General features: G+C 48.5%; 1 protein-coding gene across 1 annotated transcript in view; it reads right to left on the reverse strand.

Moving 5' to 3' along the window:
* Positions 1-19,586, reverse strand: part of LOC125452430 (zinc transporter ZIP9-B-like) — an 81,766-nt gene extending 62,180 nt beyond the window's left edge. Inside the window, exon 1 of the mRNA XM_048530821.2 lies at positions 19,345-19,586. Coding sequence (XP_048386778.1) covers positions 19,345-19,440 — 96 coding nt within the window. The 5' untranslated portion in view covers positions 19,441-19,586. The remainder of the gene's footprint in view (positions 1-19,344) is intronic.
* Positions 19,587-23,542: the final 3,956 nt, after the last annotated feature.

The following is a 23,542-nucleotide window of genomic DNA, read 5'->3' on the forward strand; positions in this document are numbered from 1 at the left end:
AAAAATAAGCCTGTATAGTTACACAGTAATCCTTACCTTGCTGCATCTATAGTGACTGCGGACAGTTACATAATGAATTATACAGTGACTATATGCAGTTACACAGTAACCCTTACCCTGCTGAATGTACAGTGACTGTATACAGTTACACAGTAACCCTTCCCCTGCTGAATATACAGTGACTGTGTACTGATACACAGTAACCCTTCCCCTGCTGAATATACAGTGACTGTGTACAGCTAGACAATGTGTAACCCTTACTGTGCTGAGTAACCAGTGAATGTATCAGCAGTGAATAATGAGATACACAGGCCAAGCTGTTTATCTGACCACTGCTGATGATCTGAATACCATACTGGCATAGCTGCCAGGTCAAGCAGTGAGAGATGTTATTACAAACCGACTGGAGCGATGGGGTGTGTGTACAAAGGGAGATTTGACTTGGGACCAGTAGCCCATTGGTCTGGGGAATAGTGACAGTTATTGATGACAAAGTCCTTCTGCCTGCTAAGAACTGTGTGACTGGCTCCCAGTAAGTGAACAGCGTGTGGGTGGGAATGTTTGGGTCGGAGGGCATTGAATCTCTGGAAAGGAAGGTGCTGTCCTTTTCTCTACAGTAAAAGCTATCTAAAGCCTGTACAAAGCCAATTTATTTCCTTCATCTTAAGCCAAAGACTTTAAAATATGTAAGCCAACCACTCCCATGTCTCCTGCAGGGACTGGAGAACAGCTGGAGACAGAGAGAGAGAGAATGAATGAATGAACAATAAATCTTGACAAGGCTAAGGCGTCATCTCAGCAAACCCAGGGGACAGGGACAATTGAACAGCATTCCTGCTCTTTGCCCCATCCTCAACACCAATTCCCCTGCAACCGCAGTAAATGCTACACTTGGCCCCACACCTACTCCCTCACCCCTGTCCCAGGCCCCAAGATGACATTCCACATTAAGCAGAGGTTCACCTGCACATCTGCCAATGTGGTATACTGCATCCACTGTACCCGGTGTGGCTTCCTCTACATTGGGGAAACCAAGCGGAGGCTTGGGGACCGCTTTGCAGAGCACCTCTGCTCGGTTCGCAATAAACAACTACACCTCCCAGTCGCAAACCATTTTAACTCCCCCTCCCATTCTTTAGATGACATGTCCATCCTGGGCCTCCTGCAGTGCCACAATGATGCCACCCGAAGGTTGCAGGAACAGCAACTCATATTCCGCTTGGGAACCCTGCAGCCCAACGGTATCAATGTGGATTTCACCAGCTTCAAAATCTCCCCTCCCCCCACCGCATCCCTAAACCAGCCCAGCTCGTCCCCTCCCACCACTGCATCCCAAAACCAGCCCAGCTCGTCCCCTCCCACCACTGCATCCCAAAACCAGCCCAGCTCGTCCCCTCCCCCCACTGCATCCCAAAACCAGCCCAACTTGTCCCCGCCTCCCTAATCTGCTCTTCCTCTCACCTATCCCTCCTCCCACCTCAAGCCGCACCTCCATTTCCTACCTACTAACCTCATCCCGCTCCCTTGACCTGCCCGTCCTCCCTGGACTGACCTATCCCCTCCCTACCTCCCCACCTATACTCTCCTCTCCACCTATCTTCTTTACTCTCCATCTTCGGTCCGCCTCCCCCTCTCTCCCTATTTATTCCAGTTCCCTCACCCCATCCCCCTCTCTGATGAAGGGTCTAGTCCTGAAACGTCAGCTTTTGTGCTCCTGAGATGCTGCTTGGCCTGCTGTGTTCATCCAGCCCCACATTTTGTTCTTCCTTATAATGGTTTTATTTGTGCCTGGTGTAAATGAGTGCAGGGGGAGTTTTATAAGGGGGTTAGAGTTTTAACTCGTAGAATTATATGTTTTACAGTTCATAATTGTTCATCTGTAGCTGGAGTCTATTTGTAGTATACAGTTATTCTGAAAGTGAACAAAAACAAACATCAACTTAACATGATACATTTGAAACTGGAAACACCAAATGCTGATTCAGCCCTGGAGTGGAGAATCTGAGTCATAACTTGAGATGCAGTAAAAGGAAAGAATGAGGGGGCCATTCTTAATGTCATTCAAGAAAATAGCGGGATAAATGAATCAATCAAAGTAGGGCTGGGCGTTACTCATTCGGATTAAGTGGCAGGTGAGAAAAGGGAATCCATGTATCTTTGTCCCAAGATGTTCCTGAGGTCGATGATATAATGAAGAAAACTGTACTGACTGCATACCAGTTCCAGAATTTAAGCAAACAGCCTCGGCAGTCTTATACCAAATTTGAAACTGTTAAGTAAAGTCACTTTGCCAGAAGCATACAATCATTTGAAGCTGAAACCCCATGTGAAGCTCTTAAAGAGATTAGTCTGTTAGCGGAATTTAAAAACTTACTACCTTCTGTAATAAGATCTCATGTTGGGGATCAAAAGGTTACAACTGCTGGGCAGGCAGAAATAAGTCTAATTATTATCGGCTAATCCATAAAACTAAACCTTCTTCTTTCTGTCACCCTCATGGATTCAAAAGGGACAGGCAATGGGAGAGTGAAATGAAAAATGCAGCTGAGATAAGGAATGGATTGCTGGAAGTAATCTAGATGGATCTGCTCCTTGGATCAGAAAGGGGAAAGCACTGGGGGTGGAGGGGAGATTCAAAAGGTGATATATTTGTAACAGAGTGGGTCACGTTCACTCGGAATGCTGGCATTTGTGAGGAAAACCATGGTATTTATCAGAAAGCCCCTGAAAAGGAAACTCAAAAGGAAAGGGTCAGGGGTCAGATTGTAGGTTTAACAGCAATGATGAGTACAGAGGGAGGCGCTACTGTGTTTGCAGAAGATATACAAAGGGGGATGGGAGATACAAAGGGTTCGTCACTAAAGAGAGAATGACCTTTGTTTCTTCAAAGGAAACATTTAAGCTCTCAACAATACTGAGGGATATAGCAGCTACTGAGGCTCTCCTGCTGGATAAAGTTTAGCTTTTCCTACAGATTTCAATGAAAGGTAAAGTGTCGGTCCCTGGGATAGCTGGAGAGTATAATCCAGCTCCACTGTACCAAGTCCAGCTGAAAAGCCCGGATGTCAGGATGGTTAAGAAATGACCTGTGGATCCAGTTGATTTACTCCTGGGGAATGATTTGGCTTTACCTAGAATCACAGAAGGTCCCAGCTGAGGCTAAAGGAGCAGTTACAGAACAGGTTCCCGGTACTTTCCCATTGTGTGAGGTGACTCAAGCAATGACTGAACCTCATCGATCACCAGAGGCTACAGTAATGCCATAAGCTGAACCTCTGCTTAACAGTGAGAATCATTCACAGCATTGTCTTTATTAACTGAACCTCAGGAAGCAATTCCAGGGTCATGTAAATCAACACATGGCAGCTCATACTGAAACTGAGGCTGAAGGGGTTTCAGTGCTGTTGTACTAAACACCATGGATCGATGAGGAGGTTCAGGTACACCATTCGGTGAATTTGCAACACAGGGTGGTTAAGAAGGCATTTAGCACACCGACCTTCATTGCTCACATCTTTTGAGCATAGGAGTTGGGGCATTGTGTTGCGGTTGTACAGGACATTCATCATAGAATCCATACAGTGTGGGGCCTCCAGCCAAACAGGTCCCCACCAACCCTCAGAGCATCCCACCCAGACCCATTCCCCTCTCATCCCCCTAATCTACACCTCCCCGAATACTATGGGCAATTTAGCATGGCCAATCCACCTAACCTGCACATCTTTGGACTGTGGAAGGAAACCGGAGCACCCGGAGGGAACCCACGCAGACACGGGGAGAATGTGCAAACTCCACACAGCCTGAGGCTGGAATCGAACCCGGGTCCCTGATGCTGTGAAGCTGCAGTGCTAACCACTGAGCCATCCGTTAGTGAAGGCTTTTCTGGTGCACTGTGTGCAGTTCTGGTCACCCTGCTATAGGAAAGATTAAACTAGACAGGGTTCAGAAAACTTTCTCAGGATGTTGCCAGGAATGGACGGTTTGAGATATAAGAATAGACTGGACAGGCTGGGACTTTTTTCACTGGAGCATAGGAGGCTGAGGGGTGACATTATTGAAGCTTATAAAATCATGAGGGGCATAGGTAAAGTGAACAGTAAACGTCTTTTCTCTAGGTGGAGGGGGGTTCAAAGCCAGGGGACTTACTTTTAAGGAGAGAGGCGACAGATTTGTAAAGGACATGAGGGGTAACTGTTTTAACAGAGACTAGCTCACGGGTGGAATGAGCTGCCAGAGGAAGTGGTGGATCTGGGTACAGTTACAATGTGTAAAAGGCATTTGGATAAGTACATGAATGGGAAAGGTTTGGAGAGATATGGGCCAAATGCAGGCAGGTGGGACTAGTTTAGTTGGAAAACATGGTCAGTTTGGACTGATTAGATCGAAGTGACTGCATGTGGAGATATTTCACAGATATATGGGAGAAAAAGCACTGATATTAAAATAGCTCTTTCTCATTTTAATAGTCAGTTCTTGCAAGCACACATATAAAGGACATGGCCCTTACATACATGGTTGAAAAATCTCCTCATGTAATTAACCCTTTGATATATATACCAGTTTTTGAAGAACCATTCAGCTCAGCATCAATAGATTGTGCAAAATAAGGTACAGTCACCATAGGACCATAGTCCCATAGGACCAGAGGACCATCGGGCCATAGTCCCAAAGTCCCAGAGGGCCATAGTCCAATAGGACCATAGGGTCATAGGACAACAGGGCCACAGTCACATAGTCCCATAGGACCATAGAGCCATTGTCCCATAGGACCATAGGGCCATAGTCCCATAGTCCCATAGGGCCACAGTCCCATAGGACCATAGGGCCACAGTCCCATAGGACAATAGGGCCATAGGGCCACAGTCCCATAGGACCATAGGGCCATAGGGCCACAGTCCCATAGGACCATAGGGCCATTGTCCCATTGTCCCACAGGACCATAGGGCCATTGTCCCATAGGACAATAGGGCCATAGTCACACAGTCCCATAGGGCCATAGTCCCATAGGACAATAGGGCCATAGTCACATAGTCCAATAGAACCATAGGATCATAGTCCCATAGGGCCAGTGTCACATAGTCCCAGAGGGCCATAGGGCCATTGTCCCATAGGACCATAGGGCCACAGTCCCATAGGACAATAGGGCCACAGTCCCATAGGACCATAGGGCCATAGGGCCACAGTCCCATAGGACCATAGGGCCATTGTCCCATAGGACCATAGGGCCATAGTCCCATAGGACAATAGGGCCATAGTCACATAGTCCCATAGGACCATAGAATCATAGTCCCATAGGGCCACAGTCACATAGTCCCATAGGGCCATAGTCCCATAGTCCCATAGGACCATAGGATCATAGGGCAATAGGGCCATAGTCACATAGTCCCAGAGGACCATAGGGCCATTGTCCCATTGTCCCATAGGACCATAGGATCATAGTCCCATAGGGCCACAGTCACATAGTCCCTTAGGGCCATAGGGCCACAGTCCCATAGGACCATAGGGCCACAGTCCCATAGGACAATAGGGCCATAGGGCCACAGACCCATAGGACCATAGGGCCATAGGGCCGCAGTCCCATAGGACCATAGGGCCATTGTCCCATAGGACAATAGGGCCATAGTCACATAGTCCCATAGGACCATAGGATCATAGTCCCATAGGGCCACAATCACATAGTCCCATAGGGCCATAGTCCCATAGTCCCATAGGACTATAGGATCATAGGGCAATAGGGCCATAGTCACATAGTCCCAGAGGGCCATAGGGCCATTGTCCCATTGTCCCATAGGACCATAGGACCATAGGATCATAGTCCCATAGGGCCACAGTCACATAGTCCCTTAGGGCCATAGGGCCACAGTCCCATAGGACCATAGGGCCATTGTCCCATAGGACCATAGGATCATAGTCCCATAGGGCCACAGTCACATTGTCCCATTGGACAATAGGGCCATAGTCACATAGTCCCATAGGGCCATAGTCCCATAGTCCCATAGGACCATAGGGCCATAGTCCCATAGGACCATAGGGCCACAGTCCCATTGGACCATTGTCCCATAGTCCCATAGGGCCACAGGGCTGCCCTCACAATACAGACAGATGACTGGCATTGGTTTAACCTGAGGGTCACCAGCGGATTGAGTAGGACTATTACCGAAAACGAAAGCACGTTATTGGTATATCATTGTAATAATAATCCAAATCCTAGATCTATTCCTTTAAGGACAATTGCAGCAAAAGTAGCAGTGGAAAAGTTAGCCAGGTTTTTTTCACTTGTTATAGGCTACTAACTGAGATACAATCTGATTAGGGTTCTAACTTTATACTTAATGTCTAAAGGGCTCTTGTGTGAGCGTGGTGTCGCTAACTCTGAGCCAGGTGGCCTGAGTTCAAGTTTCACCTGTTGCAGAGGTGTGCCACAGCATTGCTAACCAGTTTGATGAAAAACATTTATATTTTTATAAATATTCGGCCCTCCAAGCCTGCGCCGACACATTTTGCCCTGCCATGCTAAAACTGTCTTCACTTACAGGATCCATATCCCTCTATTCCCTTCCTGTTCTTGAAAGCTATTATTGTATCTGCTTCACCATCTCCTGTGGCAGCTCGTTCCAGGCACTCACCACGCTTTTATGTGAAACTACCCTCCCCTGCATCTTGAGCCTGTGTCCCCTAGTAACTGACCCCTCCACCCTGGGGAAAAGTCCCCTAATTTCCACTCTGTCCATGCCATTCACAATCTTATAAACTTCTATCAGATCACCCCTCAACTTTCTGCATTCCAGACATACAGTTTGTGCACAAAATAATGGCAGTCAACTGCATATCACCCACAAACACAGCGGGCTTTCCGATTCTCCAATCCATGAGAAAGTGCACATTTGGTTTGGAGGAAAAGCTGTGAATAATATGATCAGAATGCAGGTTCTTGAAGGGCATGAAACTGGATCTATTTTTGCCCAGAGAATTACATTTAACTCAAAGCAGTTAGTGCGCGCAAAGCATTGAAAGCAGCTGGGGAGGCTTGCAGATGCCCTGGAATCCGAGATCCGTCTTTATTTCACAACAGAATTGATTATGACGAACGGAGAAATGAAGCAAGGGCTGCATAGTGAAGTCACCCTCAGAGCCAGGACCAGAAGAGGTGCTTTAACCTGAGAACCACCGCACCTCAGGAAGGGGGTGTGCTATGTCCTCCCCAGCCAGGAGCAGAATTTAACCCACCCTGTTGGCATCACTCTGCAGCACAGAGCAACTTTCCAGCCAAATGAGCTAACCACGTTGACACTTCACTCACACACTGGCTCAGTATTTGTTTTGCTGGAATGCAGTTAATTAATAAACAGAGTTGCCTCTCTGCCTCTCCTCATAGCCAGTGATGTGGCCCTTATCCAGGCACAAATCTCAAAGCACCTTTTGTGTAGTCACTGAGGTCAAATGTACAGGTTCTCACAGGCAATGCCAAGCATTCAGAACAAAAGCAAGCCCCATCAACTGATAAGTTCCTTCGCACAGGGGAGCAGAAAAGGTCCTACTGGAGAGACACAAACAGTTTGGGTCATGGAGAAACTTACTGAAAGCTACAGCTGTCCCCGTTAATGGGAGATCTGTGGAGCTGATACATTAAGATGATGAACAAGCTGAGCTGTTGTATTTCAGGCAGAGGGAGCATGCATTCAAGAGGTAACGGAGTGGTGAACCAATCTGTCACATTATGACAGTCTTGGGGTTTGCCACCCATGTGTTATAGCCTTTAACATCATGTCAGCACCTTTTGCTCAGTAATTCATTGGGAAATACTCCCCTGACAACAGAGTAGGATTGACAAAGACCCCTTGGGGAATGTGACGGACCTGGGTTCAAATGCGGCCATGCCATTTAAAAATATCTAGAATTAAGAATCTAATGATGACCATGAATCCAATGGCAGGGAAAGCCCATCTGGTTTCCGTTAGGGAAGGAAACTGCCCATCCTTACCAGGTCTGGCCTACATATGACTCCAGACCCATAGCAACGTGGTTGACTCTGGGCAATAAATGCTGCTGAGCCAGCAATGCCCTCGCCTCGAGAATGAGGTAACAGAAAAGTGAACAGTCAGCAGTTACAATTTATACCACAGTTACAGAAGGGTGGGATTTTCAGGAAATTTTGGGGGGAAAGGAAGAGCTTAAAGCAGGAAGCATTACTCCCTGAACCATGCACAGGTAGGAGATAAGATAGAAGACTGCGTGGCTGGAAGATGGTGTAGGAGAGAGGGCTTCAGAATCCTAGATGATTGGGATCAGTTCTAGGGGAGTTGGCACCTTAGGAGGGGTTGTACCTGAACAGAGCTGGGATCATCATCCTTATGGGGTGATTTGCAAGTGTTTCGAGGAGGGTTTAACCTAACTTAGCAGGACTGTGCGAATCATGTGGTAATATTACAGAGTAAAACCAAGGTGTACAGTGAATTGGGAGAGACAGTTTGCAATGAAGCAAGAGGGCCTGTGATAAAGTTGGAGGCTCACCTGACAATGGTGCAATGCTCTGAAAGCTTGTGGTTTCAAATAAACCCATTGGACTATGCCCTGGTGTTGTCTGATTTCTGACCTAAATGATGGTGGTGGAGAATTCTTTTTCAGACCTGAGGCCTGTGACCGGCGGTGTGCCACTGGGATCGGTGCTGGGTCCACTGCTTTTCGTCATTTATGCAAATGACTTGGATGTGAGCACAGGAGGTATGGTTAGTATAGTTAGATGAAACCAAAATTGGAGGTGTAATGGACAGCGAAGGAGGTTACCTCAGAGTACAACAGGACCTTGATCAGATGGGCCAATGGGCCGAGGAGTGGCAGATGGAGTTTAATTTAGATAAAAGTGAGGTGCTGCATTTTGAAAAGGCAAATCAGGGCAGGACTGATACACTTAATGGTCAGGTCCTGGGGAGTGTTGCTGAACAAAGAGAGGTTGGAGTTCCGGATCATAGTTCCTGAAAGTGGAGTTGCAGGTAGACAGGACAGTGAGGAAGGTGTTTGGAACGCTTGCCTTTATCGGACAGTGCATTGAGTGTAGGAGCTGGGAGGTCATGTTGTGGCTGTACAGGACGTTGGTTAGGGTCACTTTTGGAATACTGTGTGCAGTTCTGGTCTCCCTGCTCTAGGAAGGATGTTGTAAAATTTGAAAGGTTTCAGTAAAGATTTACAAGGAACTTGCCAGGGTTGGAGGGTTTGAGCTGTGGGGTGAGGTTGAATAGGCGGGGGCTGTTTTGCCTGGAGCGTCAGAGGCTGACGGGTGACCTTGTAGAGATTTATAAAATCATGGGGGGCATGGATAGGGTGAATAACCAAGGTCTTTTCCCTGGGGTGGGTAAGTGCAAATCTAGAGGGTATAGGTTTAAGGTGAGAAGGGAAAGATTGAAAAGGGACCTAAGGGGTGACATTTCTGCGCAGAGGGTGGTGCATGTATGGAATGAGCTGCCAGGGGGAGTGTGGAGTCTGGAACAGTTACAACATTTAAAAGGCATCTGGATGGGTATATGAAGGGGAAGGGTTTAGAGGGATATGGGCCAAATGTTGGCAAATGGGACTAGATTAATTTAGGATATCTGGTTGGCATGTCCCTGGCAGGACCGAAGAGTCTGTTTCTGTGCTGTACATGTCTATAACTCTCTTACTGTAAATATTCAGGGGACAAGCTCTCCATTCAGCAATCCAACATTCTGCTTATTCAATATTTTACCTCAGTGTTAAAGAGAAACACACCTAAACTGACCAGTTTGCTATTTGATTCTGACACAGCAAAAGAAATGAGCCCAACTGGATGATATCCCAGTGTTCTACAGTTACAGACCACAACCCAGTATTACTGTGCACCAGTGTTACAGACTGACAGACCAGGACACAGTATTACTGTACACCAGTGTTACAGACTGACAGACCAGGACACAGTATCACAGTACCCCAGTGTTACAGACTGACAGACCAGGACACAGTATCACAGTACCCCAGTGTTACAGACTGACAGAACACGACACAGTATTACTGTACCCCAGTGTTACAGACTGACAGACCAGGACACAGTATTACTGTACCCCAGTGTTACAGACTGACAGATCAGGACACAGTATTACTGTACCCCAGTGTTACAGACTGACAGAACACGACACAGTATTACTGTACCCCAGTGTTACAGATTGACAGACCAGGACACAGTATTACTGTACCCCAGTGTTACAGACTGACAGACCAGGACACAGTATTACTGTATCCCAGTGTTACAGACTGGCAGACCAGGACACAGTATTACTGTACCCCAGTGTTACAGACTGACAGAACACGACACAGTATTACTGTACCCCAGTGTTACAGACTGACAGACCAGGACACAGTATTACTGTACCCCAGTGTTACAGACTGACAGACCAGGACACAGTATTACTGTACCCCAGTGTTACAGACTGACAGAACACGACACAGTATTACTGTACCCCAGTGTTACAGACTGACAGACCAGGACACAGTATTACTGTACCCCAGTGTTACAGGCTGACAGACCAGGACACAGTATTACTGTACCCCAGTGTTACAGACTGACAGGCCAGGACACAGTATTACTGTACCCCAGTGTTACAGACTGACAGACCAGGACACAGTATCACAGTACCCCAGTGTTACAGACTGACAGACCAGGACACAGTATTACTGTACCCCAGTGTTACAGACTGACAGACCAGGACACAATATCACTGTACCCCAGTGTTACAGACTGACAGACAAAGGCACAGTATGACTGTACCCCAGTGTTACAGACTGACAGGCCAGGACATAACCACAAAGATATGAGACAGGATCTGGCCAGAGTAGATTTGAAGGGTTATCTAGTGAGGAAGACAGTGAGGCAGCAATGGTAGGAGTTTCTGGGGATAATTCAGGAGGCAAAGCAGAAATTCATCCCAAGGACAGAGAGGCATACCGGGGGAGGATGAGGCAACCATAGCTGACAACAGATGTCAGGGACAGCAGAAAAGCAAAAGAAAAAGCAGACAACATGATGAATGTTAGTGGGAAGTCAGAGAATTGGGAAACCTTTACAAAGGGTGGCACAGTGGCCCAGTCATTAGCACTGCAGCCTCACAGCGCCAGGGACCAAGGTTCGATTCCAGCCTCGGGTAACTGTCTGTGCGGCGTTTGCACGTTCTCCCCGTGTCTGCGTGGGTTTCCTCCGGGTGCTCCGGTTTCCTCCCACAGTCCAAAGGTGTGCAGACTAGGTGGATCGGCCATGCTAAATTGCCCGTAGTGTTCAGGGTTGTGTGGGTTATAGGGGGATAGGTCTGGGTGGGATGCTCCAAGGGGCGGTGTGGACTTGTTGGGCCAAAGGGGCTGCTTCCACACTGTAGGGCATCTATTCGATTCTATTCTAAAACAGTATTACTGTACCCCAGTGTTACAGGCTGACAGACCACGACACAGTATTTCTGTACTCCACTGTTACAGGCAGATAGACCAGGACACAGTATCACAGTGCCCCAGTGTTACAGTCTGACAGACCAGGACACAGTATTACTCTACCCCAGCGTTACAGACTGACACACGAGGACACAGTATTACTATATGCCTCTGTTACAGACTGACAGACAAGTACACAGTATTCCTGTACCCCACTGTTACAGGCTGATAGACCAGGACACAGTATCACAGTGCCCCAGTGTTACAGACTGACACACCAGGACACAGTATTACTATATGCCTCTGTTACAGACTGACAGACCAGTACACAGTATTCCTGTACCCCACTGTTACAGGCTGATAGACCAGGACACAGTATCACAGTGCCCCAGTGTTACAGACTGACACACCAGGACACAGTATTACTGTACGCCTGTGTTACAGACTGACAGACCAGTACACAGTATTCCTGTACCCCACTGTTACAGGCTGATAGACCAGGACACAGTATCACAGTGCCCCAGTGTTACAGACTGACACACCAGGACACAGTATTACTGTGCATCAGTGTTACAGGCTGACAGAACACGACACAGTATTACTCTACCCCAGTGTTACAGACTGACACACAAGGACACAGTATTACTGTACTCCAGTGTTACAGACTGACACACAAGGACACAGTATTACTGTATGGCTGTGTTACAGACTGACAGACCAGTACACAGTATTACTGTACCCCAGTGTTACAGACTGACAGACCAGGACACAGTATTACTGTACCCCAGTGTTACAGACTGACAGACCAGGACACAGCACTACTGTACCCCAGTGTTACAGACTGACAGACCAGGACACAGCACTACTGTACCCCAGTGAGCACTACTGTACCCCAGTATTAGTGACTGACAGACCAGGACACAGTATTACTGTACCCCAGTGTTAGTGACTGGCAGACCAGGACACAGTATTACTGTACTCCAGTGTTACAGACTGACAGACCACGACACAGTATCACTGTACCCCAGTGTTACAGACTGACAGACCAGGACACAGTATTACTGTACCCCAGTGTTACAGACTGACAGACCAGGACACAGTATCACTGTACCCCAGTGTTAGTGACTGACAGAACACAACACAGTATTACTGTACCCCAGTGTTACAGACTGACAGACCAGGACACAGCACTACTGTACCCCAGTGAGCACTACTGTACCCCAGTATTAGTGACTGACAGACCAGGACACAGTATTACTGTACCCCAGTGTTACAGACTGACAGACCAGGACACAGTATTACTGTACCCCAGTATTAGTGACTGACAGACCAGGACACAGTATTACTGTACCCCAGTGTTACAGACTGACAGACCAGGACACAGTATTACTGTACCCCAGTGTTAGTGACTGACAGACCAGGACACAGTATTACTGTACCCCAGTGTTACAGACTGACAGACCAGGACACAGTATCACTGTACCCCAGTGTTACAGACTGACAGACCAGGACACAGTATTACTGTACCCCAGTGTTACAGACTGACAGACCAGGACACAGTATCACTGTACCCCAGTGTTAGTGACTGACAGAACACAACACAGTATTACTGTACCCCAGTGTTACAGACTGACAGACCAGGACACAGCACTACTGTACCCCAGTGAGCACTACTGTACCCCAGTATTAGTGACTGACAGACCAGGACACAGTATTACTGTACCCCAGTGTTACAGACTGACAGACCAGGACACAGTATTACTGTACCCCAGTATTAGTGACTGACAGACCAGGACACAGTATTACTGTACCCCAGTGTTACAGACTGACAGACCAGGAGACAGTATTACTGTACCCCAGTGTTAGTGACTGACAGACCAGGACACAGTATTACTGTACCCCAGTGTTACAGACTGACAGACCAGGACACAGTATCACTGTACCCCAGTGTTACAGACTGACAGACCAGAACACAGTATCACTGTACCCCAGTGTTACAGACTGACAGACCAGGGCACAGTATCACTGTACCCCAGTGTTACAGACTGACAGAACACGACACAGTATTACTGTACCCCAGTGTTACAGACTGACAGACCAGGACACAGTATTACTGTACCCCAGTGTTACAGGCTGACAGACTAGGACACAGTATCACAGTACCCCAGTGTTACAGACTGACAGACCAGGACACAGTATTACTGTACCCCAGTGTTACAGACTGACAGGCCAGGACACAGTATTACTGTACCCCAGTGTTACAGACTGACAGACCAGGACACAGTATCACAGTACCCCAGTGTTACAGACTGACAGACCAGGACACAGTATTACTGTACCCCAGTGTTACAGACTGACAGACCAGGACACAATATCACTGTACCCCAGTGTTACAGACTGACAGACAAAGGCACAGTATGACTGTACCCCAGTGTTACAGACTGACAGGCCAGGACATAACCACAAAGATATGAGACAGGATCTGGCCAGAGTAGATTTGAAGGGTTATCTAGTGAGGAAGACAGTGAGGCAGCAATGGTAGGAGTTTCTGGGGATAATTCAGGAGGCAAAGCAGAAATTCATCCCAAGGACAGAGAGGCATACCGGGGGAGGATGAGGCAACCATAGCTGACAACAGATGTCAGGGACAGCAGAAAAGCAAAAGAAAAAGCAGACAACATGATGAATGTTAGTGGGAAGTCAGAGAATTGGGAAACCTTTACAAAGGGTGGCACAGTGGCCCAGTCATTAGCACTGCAGCCTCACAGCGCCAGGGACCAAGGTTCGATTCCAGCCTCGGGTAACTGTCTGTGCGGCGTTTGCACGTTCTCCCCGTGTCTGCGTGGGTTTCCTCCGGGTGCTCCGGTTTCCTCCCACAGTCCAAAGGTGTGCAGACTAGGTGGATCGGCCATGCTAAATTGCCCGTAGTGTTCAGGGTTGTGTGGGTTATAGGGGGATAGGTCTGGGTGGGATGCTCCAAGGGGCGGTGTGGACTTGTTGGGCCAAAGGGGCTGCTTCCACACTGTAGGGCATCTATTCGATTCTATTCTAAAACAGTATTACTGTACCCCAGTGTTACAGGCTGACAGACCACGACACAGTATTTCTGTACTCCACTGTTACAGGCAGATAGACCAGGACACAGTATCACAGTGCCCCAGTGTTACAGTCTGACAGACCAGGACACAGTATTACTCTACCCCAGCGTTACAGACTGACACACGAGGACACAGTATTACTATATGCCTCTGTTACAGACTGACAGACCAGTACACAGTATTCCTGTACCCCACTGTTACAGGCTGATAGACCAGGACACAGTATCACAGTGCCCCAGTGTTACAGACTGACACACCAGGACACAGTATTACTATATGCCTCTGTTACAGACTGACAGACCAGTACACAGTATTCCTGTACCCCACTGTTACAGGCTGATAGACCAGGACACAGTATCACAGTGCCCCAGTGTTACAGACTGACACACCAGGACACAGTATTACTGTACGCCTGTGTTACAGACTGACAGACCAGTACACAGTATTCCTGTACCCCACTGTTACAGGCTGATAGACCAGGACACAGTATCACAGTGCCCCAGTGTTACAGACTGACACACCAGGACACAGTATTACTGTGCATCAGTGTTACAGGCTGACAGAACACGACACAGTATTACTCTACCCCAGTGTTACAGACTGACACACAAGGACACAGTATTACTGTACTCCAGTGTTACAGACTGACACACAAGGACACAGTATTACTGTATGGCTGTGTTACAGACTGACAGACCAGTACACAGTATTACTGTACCCCAGTGTTACAGACTGACAGACCAGGACACAGTATTACTGTACCCCAGTGTTACAGACTGACAGACCAGGACACAGCACTACTGTACCCCAGTGTTACAGACTGACAGACCAGGACACAGCACTACTGTACCCCAGTGAGCACTACTGTACCCCAGTATTAGTGACTGACAGACCAGGACACAGTATTACTGTACCCCAGTGTTAGTGACTGGCAGACCAGGACACAGTATTACTGTACTCCAGTGTTACAGACTGACAGACCACGACACAGTATCACTGTACCCCAGTGTTACAGACTGACAGACCAGGACACAGTATTACTGTACCCCAGTGTTACAGACTGACAGACCAGGACACAGTATCACTGTACCCCAGTGTTAGTGACTGACAGAACACAACACAGTATTACTGTACCCCAGTGTTACAGACTGACAGACCAGGACACAGCACTACTGTACCCCAGTGAGCACTACTGTACCCCAGTATTAGTGACTGACAGACCAGGACACAGTATTACTGTACCCCAGTGTTACAGACTGACAGACCAGGACACAGTATTACTGTACCCCAGTATTAGTGACTGACAGACCAGGACACAGTATTACTGTACCCCAGTGTTACAGACTGACAGACCAGGACACAGTATTACTGTACCCCAGTGTTAGTGACTGACAGACCAGGACACAGTATTACTGTACCCCAGTGTTACAGACTGACAGACCAGGACACAGTATCACTGTACCCCAGTGTTACAGACTGACAGACCAGGACACAGTATTACTGTACCCCAGTGTTACAGACTGACAGACCAGGACACAGTATCACTGTACCCCAGTGTTAGTGACTGACAGAACACAACACAGTATTACTGTACCCCAGTGTTACAGACTGACAGACCAGGACACAGCACTACTGTACCCCAGTGAGCACTACTGTACCCCAGTATTAGTGACTGACAGACCAGGACACAGTATTACTGTACCCCAGTGTTACAGACTGACAGACCAGGACACAGTATTACTGTACCCCAGTATTAGTGACTGACAGACCAGGACACAGTATTACTGTACCCCAGTGTTACAGACTGACAGACCAGGAGACAGTATTACTGTACCCCAGTGTTAGTGACTGACAGACCAGGACACAGTATTACTGTACCCCAGTGTTACAGACTGACAGACCAGGACACAGTATCACTGTACCCCAGTGTTACAGACTGACAGACCAGAACACAGTATCACTGTACCCCAGTGTTACAGACTGACAGACCAGGGCACAGTATCACTGTACCCCAGTGTTACAGACTGACAGACCAGGACACAGTATTACTGTGCTCCAGTGTTATACAGTGACAGTTCACAACCCCGTCCTTCTGTACCCCAGTGCTGTACAGTGACGGACCCGGACATAAGAGTACTGCACCCCAGTGTAACACAGTGACAGATCTATTCACAAAACCATTGTACCTCCATGAATACTAATGGAAGACCAGGGCCCAATATTACTGTACCCCAAATAAAAACCAAAAGAACTGCAGATGCTGTAAATCAGGAACAAAAGCAAAGTTGCTGGAAAAGCTCAGCAGGTCTGGCAGTATCTGTGGAGGAGAAAACAGAGTTAACGTTTCGGGTCGTCAGTTCTGAGGAAGGGTCACCAGACCCGAAACGTTAACTCTGTTTTCTCCTCCACAGATGCCGCCAGACCCGCTGAGCTTTTCCAGCAACTTTGCTTTAGTTTATTACTGTACCCCAGTCTGGTCCACGCCAATCATGTTCCCAAACTAACTGAGTCCCCTTGCCTGCATTTTCCCTATATCCCTCTAAATCTTTCCCATTCATGTATCTATCCAAAAGTCGTTTAAACATTTGTAACTAAACCTACATCCACCACTTTGGCAGTTCTTTCCACACACTAACCACTCCCTGCGTAAAACAGTAGTCCCTCATAATTTTAATTTTTTATTTTCAAATCTTTCTCCACTCACCTTAAAAATATGACCCCGGTTTTGAAATTCCCCACCTGCCATTCACCTTATCAATATCTGTCATGATTTTAAAAACCTCTCAAAGTTCACACCTCAACGTCCTAAGTCCCAGCTAATTTTGATCATTCAAACCCTCCATTCCCGATAACATTCAGGTAAGTCTTTTCTGTTCCCTCTCCAACTTAATAGCAGCAGGGTGGCCAGACCTGTATGCAGTATTCCAGAATGGGCCTCATCAATATCCTACACAAATTCAACACCATGTCCCAACTGCATTACTTAAACGTTCTGAGCAATGAAGGCCAGTGAGCTAAATCCCCTGTCTACCTGTGACGTAAATTTCAAAGGATTATGTACCTGTACCCCAAGGTCTGCCTGTTCTACACCACTACCCAGGGCCCTACCATGAATTGTATAAGTCCTGCCCTTGTTTGTTTCACCAAATTGCAATGCCTCACATTTATCCAGATTAAACCCCATCTGCCACTCCTCAGCCCACTGACCCAATTGATCTCTGCTAATCTTAGAAAACCTTCTTCACTCTCCACTACATCCACAATTTTTGCTGTTATCCACAGACTTACAAACCACGCCTCCTACACACTCATCCAAAGTGTTTATATGAATTTAAGGTTCTTGTGAAGATTTATAGCTCGGGTAGGGGATGATGTTGATTGTTGTATTGCCCAGCTCCGAGAGCAAGCTAACAACCTCATATTTATCTGAATGACAAACAAAAGTGGACCCAACACCGATCCCTGCAGAACATGGCTAGTCACAAGCCTTCAGTCTGAAACACAACCCTCCACCATCACTCTCTGTCTCCTACCATCAATTGTATTTTGTATCCAATTAGCAAGCTCTCCCTGAATCCCATGTGATCTAACTTTATCATGTGGGGTCCACCATGCAGAACCTTATCAAAGGCCAAGTAAACAATGTCCTCATCTGCCCTCATCAATCTTACTTCCTCAAAAATCTCCATCAAGTTAGTGAGACATGATTTCCCAAAAACAAAACCATGTTGACCATCTCTAATCAGTCCTTGCTTCTCCAAATTCCTACAAACCTTGTCTTTCAGGATCCCCTCCAACAGCTTACCCAGTGACGATGTCAGACTCACATGTCTATAGTTTCCAGGCTTCTCCTTCCAGCCTTTCTTAAACCAAGGCCCAAAATTAGCCATTCTCCAGTCCTCTGGCACCTCACCCTGGGTTATAGATGACACAAATATCTCTGCTCGAGGTCCTGCAATTTCTTCCTATCTTCCCACAATGTCCTGGGATACACTTGATCAGGTTCTGCAGATTTAGCCACCTTTATAGAGTGACAGAGTAGAACTCAATACAACAGTACTGTAGTGTTATACAGCGTCAGACCAGAACATAATATTACTGTACTATAGTGTGATACAGTGACAGAACAGGCACAATACTACTGTATCTCAGTGATATGCAGACAGATCTGTCCCCAACTGATATATTCCCCGGTGTCATACAAGAGACCTATAGCCCAGGTTTTGTATTGTGACAGTGGTGTAATTTGTTCTGTGGTATTGTGGCTCTGTAAGCTCAACAGCTCTGAGGGTAAGGAGGCTCAGTTGCTGTTTAGTTGCATTGAATTGTCCCTGGAAGGCACTGAGGTGGGAACATGTTGGAGTCTGATCGTTGTAGGCTCACGATGAGATTGGGGTAGAGTCCAGGCCAGCTGAATACCGCTTAAGGGCAACACACGGAGGGCGGTGTGTCAGCTGGGAGGGGGAAGGGGAGCTGGGTCATCGCAGCATGCCCTGGACTGTGCATCCCACTTTCCCAAACGTTTTCAGCACCTTAATTATACACACAACAAAGTGAGAATAAATATGATCAATTTCAGCCGGGAAACTAGACCCATCAATGTTGCTGATCGCCTGTCGAGCTAGGTTTTGCAATAACCGGGGTTTTGTATTGACCATCTCCAGCGGGGCTGTAGGTTATTGAGATGGAAACATAACTGCGCTCAATTACAGGGCGGGGAGCAATAAACGGAGCCTATTGCAACCGGACTTTGACACCAGTTTCTGTCTCCTCACACCCCTACTGCAGGCAGAGAAAGATCCTTAACACAGACTGTTACCTGGGGCAGTCTGATGGCCAAAGGGATCATTCCCAGGAGCAGGCAGCCCCCGAACATCGCCAGAGACAGCAGGATGATAGTGATCGCCCCATCCATCGCCCCACGATCCCTCTGCAGCCAACTTCAGGCGCCGGGTCCTCAGCAGGCGGCCGCCCCTTCGCCCTCGGATCCCATCGCCACCACCTCCGGCTCCGCCAAACTCTCAATGAAACTTCTCCCAAACTTTTCAGCCCATCCACGTCGCACCGCCCCGGAATGTTGCAACATACCGCCGCCCGGTGGGAGAGATGGGAAGTGCAGGGGGAGGGAGCGCCGCCCGGTGGGAGAGAGTGGAAGTGCAGGGGGAGGGAGCGCCGCCCGGTGGGAGAGAGGGGAAGTGCAGGGGGAGGGAGCGCCGCCCGGTGCGAGAGAGTGGAACTGCAGGGAAGGGAGCGCCGCCCGGTGGGAGAGAGGGGAAGTGCAGGGGGAGGGAGCGCCGCCCGGTGGGAGAGAGTGGAAGTGCAGGGGGAGGGAGCGCCGCCCGGTGGGAGAGAGTGGAAGTGCAGGGGGAGGGAGCGCCGCCCGGTGGGAGAGAGGGGAAGTGCAGGGGGAGGGAGCGCCGCCCGGTGGGAGAGAGTGGAAGTGCAGGGGGAGGGAGCGCCGCCCGGTGGGAGAGAGGGGAAGTGCAGGGGGAGGGAGCGCCGCCCGGTGGGAGAGAGGGGAAGTGCAGGAGGAGGGAGCGCCGCCCGGTGGGAGAGAGTGGAAGTGCAGGGGGAGGGAGCGCCGCCCGGTGGGAGAGAGGGGAAGTGCAGGGGGAGGGAGCGCCGCCCGGTGGGAGAGAGTGGAAGTGCAGGGGGAGGGAGCGCCGCCCGGTGGGAGAGAGTGGAAGTGCAGGGGGAGGGAGCGCCGCCCGGTGGGAGAGAGGGGAAGCGTAGGGGGAGGGAGCGCCGCCCGGTGCGAGAGAGGGGAAGTGCAGGGGGAGGGAGCGCCGCCCGGTGGGAGAGAGTGGAAGTGCAGGGGGAGGGAGCGCCGCCCGGTGGGAGAGAGTGGAAGTGCAGGGGGAGGGAGCGCCGCCCGGTGCGAGAGAGTGGAAGTGCAGGGGGAGGGAGCGCCGCCCGGTGCGAGAGAGTGGAAGTGCAGGGGAGGGAGCGCCGCCCGGTGGGAGAGAGGGGAAGTGCAGGGGGAGGGAGCGCCGCCCGGTGGGAGAGAGTGGAAGTGCAGGGGGAGGGAGCGCCGCCCGGTGGGAGAGAGTGGAAGTGCAGGGGGAGGGAGCGCCGCCCGGTGGGAGAGAGGGGAAGCGTAGGGGGAGGGAGCGCCGCCCGGTGCGAGAGAGGGGAAGTGCAGGGGGAGGGAGCGCCGCCCGGTGGGAGAGAGTGGAAGTGCAGGGGGAGGGAGCGCCGCCCGGTGGGAGAGAGTGGAAGTGCAGGGGGAGGGAGCGCCGCCCGGTGCGAGAGAGTGGAAGTGCAGGGGGAGGGAGCGCCGCCCGGTGCGAGAGAGTGGAAGTGCAGGGGAGGGAGCGCCGCCCGGTGGGAGAGAGTGGAAGTGCAGGGGGAGGGAGCGCCGCCCGGTGGGAGAGAGGGGAAGTGCAGGAGGAGGGAGCGCCGCCCGGTGGGAGAGAGTGGAAGTGCAGGGGGAGGGAGCGCCGCCCGGTGGGAGAGAGGGGAAGTGCAGGGGGAGGGAGCGCCGCCCGGTGGGAGAGAGTGGAAGTGCAGGGGGAGGGAGCGCCGCCCGGTGCGAGAGAGTGGAAGTGCAGGGGGAGGGAGCGCCGCCCGGTGGGAGAGAGTGGAAGTGCACGGGGAGGGATCCCTCCCGGTGGGTGAACCTGTGCTGGCACCTTCAGGAAACCGTGGAGATGTACACGCTGTGGTCATTTTCTTCCTCTGCAGTCCTGAATGGCCTTTGTAAAGATTTATAAAATCATGAGGGGCATGCATACGGTGAATAGCCAAGTCTATTCCCAAGGGGAGTCCAAAACCAAAGGGCATAGGTTTAAGGTGAGAGGGGAAAGATTTAAAAGGGACCAAAGGGGCAACTTTTTCATGCGGAGGATGGTGCATGTGTGGAATGAGCTGCCAGAGGAGGTGGTGGAGGCTGGTACAGTTACAACATTTAAAAGGCATCTGGATGGGTACATGAATAGGAAGGGTTTAGAGGGATATGGGCCAAATGCTGGCAAATGGAACTAGATTTATTTTGGATATTTGATCGGCATTGATGGGTTGGGTCGAAGGGCCTGTTACTGTGCTGTATGACTCTGTATTAACTCTCCTGCCTTTACACGAGAGGTCGGTCCCTGTGTTTGTTTATTATCCTGTGTATGTGTTTTACTATTGTTACAGAGATAGTGGGAGCTGCTGATGCTGGAGAATCTGAGATAACAAGGATTCTGGAGCTGGATGAACACAGCAGGCCAAGCAGCATCAGAGGAGCAGGAAAGCTGAGGTTTCAGGCCTAGACCCTTCTTCAGAAAATGGAAAAGATTTTATTATGTTTGGTCGTTATCTTGTACATCATCCTGAGTTTGTTCATAATCTTATGTGATGTACCAATTTCTTATTATCCTGTGTATGAATGTATTTTATTATCCTGTGTATGAATGTACTTTAATATCCTGTGTATGAATGTACTTTATTATCCTGTGTATGAATGTACTTTATTATCCTGTGTATGAATGTACTTTAATATCCTGTGTATGAATGTATTTTATTATCCTGTGTATGAATGTACTTTATTATCCTGTGTATCAATGTACTTTATTATCCTGTGTATGAATGTACTTTATTATCCTGTGTATGAATGTATTTTATTATCCTGTGTATGAATGTACTTTATTATCCTGTGTATGAATGTACTTTAATATCCTGTGTATCAATATACTTTATTATTCTGTGTATGAATGTACTTTATTATCCTGTGTATGAATGTATTTTAATATCCTGTGTATGAATGTACTTTATTATCCTGTGTATGAATGTATTTTAATATCCTGTGTGTGAATGTATTTTATTATCCTGTGTATGAATGTATTTTATTATCCTGTGTATGAATGTACTTTAATATCCTGTGTATGAATGTACTTTATTATTCTGTGTATGAATGTACTTTAATATCCTGTGGTTATAGTTTTCTTTGTTTGTTTATTGTTTATTGTACATTTACTTTGCTGTGTTTGTTTATCATTCCACACATTAGAATATAAAACATGAAACAATATAGTACAGCGACAGGCTGTTTGGCCCACTATGTTTGTGCTGACCATGATGATATTTTAACTAAACCAATCTGCCTGCACATGGTCTCCTCTCTATTCATCTCTACTCCCTTCATGTATCTGTTTAAATGACTCTTAATTCACAAAACCCAACACCACACACAACAGAACCGGGTGCTAAATACATCAGCATAGTGTAAAAGATACATCCTGTCCACTGTCATCCTGGATAATTGCTAAAATATTTATTTCTACCACTGTCCCCTGACAGCACGTTCCAGGCACATACCATCCTCTGTGCAGAAAGCATGTTTTGCACATCTCCTTTAAACTTTCCCCCTCTCACCTTAAACCTATACCCCCTGGTACTTGACACTTCCACCCTGGGAAAGAGGTTCCCAATATCCACTCTGTCTGTGCCCCTCATAGTTTTGCATAGTCTGCGTGGGTTTCCTCCGGGTGCTCTGGTTTCCTCCCACAGTCCAAAGATTCATTGGCTAGGTGGAATGGCCATGCTAAATTGCCTGTAGTGTTCAGGGATGTTTGGGTTAGACAGGGGAAACGCAGGGCTAGGAGGCTGGATTCGGTTGGGATGTTCTTCAGAGAGGCTGTGTGGGCTTGTTGGGCCGAATGGCCTGTTTCCACACTGTAGGGATTCTGTGCTAACTCTGACCAGAATATTGTGTATATTTGTCCAGATAACCTACACCACTGAAACGGTGAAATCACTGTGAACACAAGCCAGCATCAATGCAAACAGTCCCAACTTCATTCGGAAACAACTTACAGTAGCCTTTTGCACTAAACGATACTATCTCTAATCCTACTTGACCCCATAAGCTTACAATACTTCACAAATCTCTTGTAGTTTTACACAGTAACTCTCTCTCTCTGACTGTCTGTGGAGCTGTGAAGCTGCTTTCTCCCTCTCTCTGGACAGTCAGCTGGTTTCTGTCTCTTCCCATGCAGGTGTCTTCCTATGGTCTCCTCCTGATCTCCAGCTAAGTC

Source organism: Stegostoma tigrinum, chromosome 4, assembly GCF_030684315.1.
Source record: "Stegostoma tigrinum isolate sSteTig4 chromosome 4, sSteTig4.hap1, whole genome shotgun sequence".
Classification (NCBI taxonomy): Eukaryota; Metazoa; Chordata; class Chondrichthyes; order Orectolobiformes; family Stegostomatidae; genus Stegostoma; species Stegostoma tigrinum.